At 34.0% G+C, this 7900-nt stretch overlaps 1 protein-coding gene across 1 annotated transcript; it reads right to left on the bottom strand.

Annotated features, from left to right (window-relative positions):
* Positions 1 to 3223: 3223 nt before the first annotated feature.
* LOC104112509 (uncharacterized) lies at positions 3224 to 6466 on the bottom strand. Its single transcript, XM_009622445.4, has 4 exons — positions 6177 to 6466; positions 5753 to 5888; positions 5235 to 5299; positions 3224 to 3553 (listed from the first exon to the last, which is right to left on the bottom strand). The coding sequence occupies exons 1-4, from the start codon at positions 6318 to 6320 to the stop codon at positions 3428 to 3430; spliced, it is 471 nt and encodes a 156-aa protein (XP_009620740.1). The 5' UTR covers positions 6321 to 6466; the 3' UTR covers positions 3224 to 3427.
* Positions 6467 to 7900: the final 1434 nt, after the last annotated feature.

Genomic DNA, 7900 nt, shown 5'->3' with positions numbered 1-7900 from the left:
GGAACAACAAATTTACAGCAAGAAATCTTATAGTTAACGATTTAATTCAAATCAAGGGAAACAGGTAACTAAGAGTTATGGCACGTAGACATGCGATACTAAACTAATCATGATCACTACATATGCTAAGGTAACTCAGTTAAGGAATTAAAAGAATACAACTCAGCAAGAACTGAAATTTTCACAATTAGCCTGTGTATGCACTCGTCACTTTGTGTACACGGCACTCACATATCACAAATTGTTACAATAGTACCAAATCTTAAGGGGATTTCCCCCACACAAGGTTAGACAAGTCACTTACCTCAAATCTCGCTCAATCAATCGATAAGAATGCCTTTCCCTCGATTTTTCAACTCTGAATGGCCCAAATCTAGCCAAAAGCAATTACATATCATGAATACAACTACAAGAAACTAATTTAAACCATAAATCTATGACTTTAGCAGAGAATCAAAAAATCATCCCACAAAGTCGACACGGACCCACGTCTCGGAATCGGGTAAAAGTCACAAAATACAAACACACATTCGATATTGGGCCCACATCTCAAAATCGGGTAAAAGTTACAAAATGCGAACATTTATTCTATATCGAGTTCACCCATACCAAAATTTCCAAAATCCGACACCAAGTCGCCACTCAAATCCCAAATTTAAACTCTCCAAATCCCTAGCCTCAAACTCCCAAATTCCACCTTAAACACACACAATCTAGGTGGGAAAATCAATGGGGAACCAAGGTTATTAATCAAAAATAAGTACAAGAGACTTACCTCAAGAAATACCTCAAATATTCTCTCAAAAATTGCCAAACCCGAGCTCAAAATGTGTAACAATGATAAAAAATCCCGAACCCTTGAATTAATAGAGTCTACCTAGTCTTTTCACTTTTGCAGATCACTTGACCGCATTTGCAGTCCCACTTTTATGGAAAATTCACCGCTTCTATGGTTTTGCCCAGGCTGCCTTGCCCCCGCTTCTGCGGACTCACTTCTACGAGAAGTAGTCCGCTTCTGCGGCTCCAGTGCACCTGCAACCTCCTTGTCCGCATTTGCGGTCTCGCAAATGCGGAATTTTTCTCGCATCTGCGACCTCTGCCCACACTGCTCCAGCCCGCTTCTCTTATCAACGTGCTGCTTCTGCAGGTTTTCACCTGTGGTAAATCATGCGCATGTGCGATTACATCAGAGCTGGTGCCTTCAGCCATTCTCATAAGTCCAAATTTGATCTGTTAACCGTCCGGAATTTAACCCAAAAATCGCCCATGGGGTCCACATCTCGGAACCCAACAAAAGTTACAAAATATGAACGCTCATTCCGATACGAGTTCAACCATACCAAGTTCATTCAATTCCGATAACAACTCGACCTCCAAATCTCAAATAGAATCAATAGGGTTTTCACAATTTTTCCGAACTTAATTCACCGATTAAATATTAAAAATAACCATGGATTCGGGTAATTTAACCAATATTGAGTCAAGAACACTTACTCCATTATTTTCTCTGAAAATCTCCCAAAACTTGCCTCATCCTGAGCTCCAATCCGTCAAAAATGGAAAATGGGACGAAGTCCCATTTTCTAAACTTACACTCACTGCCCAGGATTTTCTTCTTCGCATTTTCGTGACCAGTTTCGTGTTCGCGAAGGCCTGACCATGCACAGTATTGCGTTCGAGCTCTCGCATTCGCGGTAGCCAACTGCCCTCCTTCTTCACGTTCGCAGTCCATGCTTCGCGTTCGCGAAGGATTAATGGCTCAAGGTTCCGACTCCCCTTCCTTCTTCGCGTTCGCGACCACTGCGTCGCGTTCACGTAAGCTTGACCAGACCTTGCCTCGCGTTCGCGAAGGTCAAATCCAGCTCCCCCAAAATTTCTTCTTCGCGAACGTGAGACTTTCTTCGCGTTCGCGAAAAAGGAAACCAGACACTAGAATCTGCAGTTCCAAAACAGCTACAAATGATCCGAAACTATCCCGAAACACACCCGAGGTCCCCGTGACCTTAACCAATCATACCAACCAGTCCCATAACACATTACGAACTTACCCGAGGTCTCAAATTGCATTGAACAATATTAAAACGACGAATCGCACTTCAAATAAAAAATTCATGAACTTTGAACTTTCAAATTCTATAACTTGTGCCGAAACACATCAAATCAATCCGGAATGACTTCAAATTTTGCACACAAGTAATAAATGACATAACAGACCTATTCAAATTTTCAGAATTGGATTCTGACCTTGATATCAAAAAGTCAACCCCCCGGTCAAACTTTCCAAAAATTCAATTTTCGACATTTCAAGCTTAATTCTACTACGGACCTCCAAATAATTTTTCGAACACGCTCCTAAATTCAAATCACCATATAGAGCTATTGACATCATCAAAATTTTATTCCGGTGTCGTTTGCTCAGAAGTCAACTCTCTGGTAAACTCTTTCCATTTAAGCTTCAAATTAAGGATTGTTCTTTTAATTTAATTCCGAATCTTTAGTAAATCAAACTCGACCACACCCGCGGGGTCATCATACATATGGCGAAACTTCTCGAGACCTTAAGTCACTAAACGGAGCGTAAATTCTTAAAACGATAAGTCGGGTCGTTACACTGTGATTCCAACCACGGTTCGTTTCAGATTTTCACTTCCGCGTCATGAAGAACAAGTAAGTTCTCGTTTTACGATTTACGCGCTAAATTATTGTGTATAGTTTATCGCTTGCCTTCATTTTCTTTATCATATGCGAGATGGAAAATGTCATACATTCTAAATGTATAGTCGTCTTTCCTTTTCATTTTATATAATTCTCTTTCCTTTTTAGTCTATTTAACAATCTTTTATATTTAAAATAATTTAACTTTCCATTTAAACTTTATGACTTGATTTTATAGTCAAAAATATATTACTTATGATATTTTAAGCCATAAGTTTCAAAAAAAAAAATCCTTAACTGCCATTCCAATATATAAAATGAATTGGAGGGAGTAACATAAGTTTATATGTGTAAAATGAAGAAAACTGAAAAAGAAAAAAAAATTATGCTTTTACTATGACTTAGTAGCATATCTGTAGTTCAAAACTCAAGGGATTATCTCTGTCAAAATGTAATATGACTAGGATCCACTCTTATATATTATTACTTGGGATGTTGTATGGTTAGGATTCTGCATTATATCCGCCGCAATCAAGTTAACGTTATCCTGGAACAAAAAGAAACGGACTTGTAGAACAATTTAAAATGCAAGTTTGTGTATGATTTCTATCGATCCAAGTACATAAGCAGTTGAATGAAAAATATATCATGGTATGATCAGTTTATTGAGCTAGGCTACCACTGAAAAGATAAAGTACTTTTAATCATGCTCTAATAGTATACATGCAGGAAACAAATAACTGCGGATAGAAGCTGAGACATTTGATTAGTTTTAATTGTGAATGGGTGATTTACGGTGTGGTGGATCGTAATCCATTTCTATAATGTCTCGATATAAATTCTTATTTCCAGTCTGGGAAGCCACTGCCATATCATGGGCTGCTGACAATCTTGCACCCTACAAAAAGCATTACAGTTTAACAAGAAGTCATGTCAACTTAATAGTTTTCAAAGTTTTGTATCATCTAAAACCAAAATGATATACATTTGAAGTGATTTCCCTTTTTTATATTTTTTCAGGTGGGATGCATCCATTACTGCAACAAGGAAAGTTTTAAAATATCGTTATTTTAAACGAGAACAAAATAAAAGCCGGAGCTGTTAGCATAATTGTGTTCAAATCAGAAAAGCAGAACAGAAACGAAAAAACTATTTCGAGCCCAGAAGGATCTTGTGTGTTTTTAATAATTTAATCTCTCGTTGTTGCTCAAGGGGATAGAACGAAAACTATTCTGTAATAGTAGCACTTCAAATTATAAATTATATAAATTCCGTTCACTCCCTTTTAAAAAAACCCAACAGGAGCTACCGAGTAAAAATAGGAAGTAAACTTTTGGAAGCATTGGAAAACGAAAGAGAGGATCAAAAGTTTAGTACTCAATAAAGCCACTAAAGGGAACTACATGATCCCCTTATTTAAGATCGATAAACAAGGGATTTAAGTTGTATACGTATAAATCTTCTTAGGTTATCAGTGTACATTAACCTTTTATAGTACATAAGTTCCTATATTTTTCAGATTTTTTTGTTGGTAAATAAAAATCTTAAAATTGTAAGTAGATTTTTCTTATTATCAATCAAGACTAATTATAATAACTTATGTATAAATGTCTTTTAAGTGAATGATTTTGCAAATATTTTTTATACTATCCGTTCCTAAAATTCCAAATCTATAAACAATATGCGGAGCTTGCAACATCCCTGTATCAGAGAAACGAAGTAGGTGATTCTTTTGCTAAGTACGGTCAAGGATTCCATGCACGAGGACACAGGAATCCTTTTTTGTTTAAAGAATTACAATATAGTATTGCTTCATCTATTCTAATTTATGTAGCAGTATTTTTTTTAATTCGTTCTATAAAGAATGATAATTTTCTAATTTTGAAATATTTTTAGTAATAAGATTTTATAGTCACATAAATATTTTGACATGTTAAAAAGTTAAAACTACAAATTTCAAAAATATTTATAACTACAAAAAAATATTATAACATGTTTACGATCAAAATTTCAAAAAAACAAATTTTATACTCCTTGCTCGACCAAATTATGTCACATAAATTGAAAGGAGGAGAGCGATTGCTAAGAGAAAACTCCTTCCATGTATTAAAACAAGGACATAGAATCTTCTCTTCTAGAGAAAGAGTGAAATGAATTACTTCAGTGCCAGCTAACTTCTACGTGCCCAATGTGGTATTTTGAAAGGGGGGAAAGACGATGAGTGACTTTCTTCTACGTGCCCAATGTGGTATTTTGGAAGGGGGGAAGGACGATGACTGACTTTGTCGTTCTCAGTTGAAACATGAGGAAAGGGACGTTCAGAAGTTAGGAGTCAAGAATAGTATGTCAACCTCAATATGGAGTTTTTTATTTTATTTTTAAATTTTCTTCCCCTTTGATCCCATTTAATCCCTTTTTGTTGGAGCATTCCATTTGATCTCTTTTGTTTGAGCTATTGCTCCTTTGATGATTCGAACCCACAACTCTCGAGTTATAGGCGGAAGATGTTTATCATCGGATCAACCTCACTTGTCAATATGGAGTAATATACTTATAAAAGAACTTTCTGCAACTATTACCTTAGTTTTTAGTGCCTTGAGCAAACGTGCGTGGGACAAAGATGATGGAGAAATCATTTCAGTACCTGCATGTCTAATCCCATCAATTACTTGCAAATCACACTAAGGGAACAGTAGAAAGGAAAGCAAGCCGAAAATGATTCTACATTTGTACCACTTGCAGTCGTGGACAAGGTTTAATCAAGAAACAAAAAAAAATAAATAATAGAAAATGAATTAATTTCTTATTTGGTTGAGGATGTTAATATGTTATCGCCTCAGTAACCAAATTACACGTTCCAAAACTTCATAAAACTTTCATCTACCACTACATCTCCAGGATAAAGAAACCATTAAAATTTAGAAATATAATTGAAGCGTTGATTCAAGAACGAGTAAGCTTTAGCATATTTGTGCAATGAACAACATCTACCTATAATTTTCTTGAAAAACATAAAATTCGCGATGTTTTAACTGCCAAAACAAAAAGATACTCCATTAAACACGATGGAAATGAAGGGAGTAATGTGAAAGAACACCTGAAATTGTGCTTTTATTGTCATTCTTTTCCTTGTGAAAAGCTTCTATTTTTTTGACCTTGTGAAGGTTCGCAATTCCTCTAGGACCGTTTTCTACACGGGACGAATCAGTGCCAAAATAAATCTCTTGTGCAGCCTGCATGCGTATAAATTTCCAAGTTAATAATAAAAATACAATCTGATGTCCAAAGTATTCTGAATTCATGCAATATCTGAGGAAGGGCCAGAACCCAAGACGTATAATATAGACAACCTACTCTAATGCAAACATTAGTTACTGTTTCCATAGCTCGAATTCATGACATATATGTCACACATAGACAACTTTACGTTGCTCCAAAGTTCTCATTCTTTCCCAATTAATAATGTTTCATCAAAAGAAAATTCCAACATATATAGTTTCAAATCACGAGCTGAATTATACCTTGTTATTAGCGGGAAGACGTGAATAATGTGGCATGAGCAGTGACTTGCGAGCAATACAAGAATGGTTTGGAAAGTAAAAGATGATGACTAAGAATAAGATGAAGGAACGATAAGATGAACATAAAAATAAAAGTGGCATCATAATTTGATATTATTTTCTTCAAATGGTGTCGATAATGAGGAGATATGTATAAAGTTTTAGCAAAATTTATAACGGAGGAGAATGCACAAAGAGTTGGATACTATGAGGCATAGGCGGATTCAGGAAATAAATTATGTGGATTCAATATTAAAGTTTATTAGCACTCAACTTATTATATATTTTAAGTTATGGATTTATATTTACTACTCCATTCATTTCAATTTATGTGAACTCATTTGACTGAGCACGGAGTTTAAGAAAAGAGAAAGACTTTTGAACTTGTAGTGTAAAATGATGCACATCTATTTTGTGTGGATATAAATCATTATATAAAGGTAAATTGTTTCCAAATAAGGAAAGTGGTCATTTTTTTTGGCACGAACTAAAAAGAAAATAAGTTCACATAAATTGAAACGAATAAAATATTATTTATAATTTTAATAAATTTTTATATATAAATTTATGCTCTAGCTAAAAAATTATGAGTTAAATTAAACTGGAACGAGCGAAACTGGTTAAACTGTTCAAAAGAACGTGGAAATTTCAATGTTTGATGAGACGTATGAGCAAGATATAAAAAAGTTAAGTTGGCCTACCTTTATGTCTCCCCCACTACCTTCGTTAGCTCTCCCATTTTACGTCCAATTTATTCTTCCACTATTTATAAGAGCTAGCATGAAATCTGTCCTGGGCAAAGAAATTGTCGCTATCATCGGATCTAACATTAAACTGTCACGTCAACAGTAGAAACAAACAGTCAAACCAGTTGATCTATATTTTAATAATAATAACCAAATAGACATTTTTCTATATTTTTTAAACATTTTTTTATAATGCTTTCGGGGAAACGTGGTCCAAAATCACGAGATATCATGTCTAATAGAGACGTACATAAACCGGATTGGTTCGATTTTATTAAATTCAAATCAAATCATTTATATCGGTTTGGATTTGTTTGATTTTGTGGGATTTTTTGAGTTTTTAGAAATTTTTTTGTTACATGAATAATATGTCAATTTTACTTTATTAAATTTTTTATAAGTAAATATATGTTTAATAAAAATTAAAAAAATTGACAAACATATGATCTATTAAAATATTCTTATAAGAGAATTTACTTAGTAACATAATATAGTTATTTTTTTAGTTGTCTGACGATAAATTACCATTGACGTACACTTTCAAAGTTAACCGAATTTAATAATTAAACACAAAAATCAATATGATACCTAAATAATGATATGTTCTATTTAATTTTTAATTATCGAAACACCACTTCAAATTCAAAAAAGATATAAGAATATAATAAATATAAAAAAATAAAGAGATTGACGCATTTCAATAACATCTGATAAGAAAGTGATCATACAACACATTGTTTAAAGTTAATAAAAATAGTGCATTTCATATTCTATTAAATATTACATACCATAAGAGAATCCACTACTAAAAAATCAGGTTTTAGCGACGGACAAATTCTGTAGCTAAACAGAAAAATTCGTCGCTAATCTCATTTAGCGATAGATTAGCAACGGATTATCAAAAAATTCTTCTAGCTACGAGTGTTTTAGTGACAAATT

The sequence above is a fragment of the Nicotiana tomentosiformis genome, chromosome 3 (assembly GCF_000390325.3).
Source record: "Nicotiana tomentosiformis chromosome 3, ASM39032v3, whole genome shotgun sequence".
Classification (NCBI taxonomy): Eukaryota; Viridiplantae; Streptophyta; class Magnoliopsida; order Solanales; family Solanaceae; genus Nicotiana; species Nicotiana tomentosiformis.
The sequence above is the reverse complement of the archived record's forward strand: the minus strand, read 5'-3'. Positions and strand labels throughout refer to the sequence as shown.

Bases quoted from the DNA above. Each gene is read 5' to 3' on its own strand.
- LOC104112509 (XM_009622445.4), bottom strand. From the start codon at position 6,320: ATGATGCCACTTTTATTTTTATGTTCATCTTATCGTTCCTTCATCTTA. The intron at 5,889-6,176 runs GTATAATTCAGC...ATACGCATGCAG, and splicing joins GTCTTCCCGCTAATAACAAG to GCTGCACAAGAGATTTATTT. The intron at 5,300-5,752 runs GTGTTCTTTCAC...TTAGACATGCAG, and splicing joins CAATAAAAGCACAATTTCAG to GTACTGAAATGATTTCTCCA.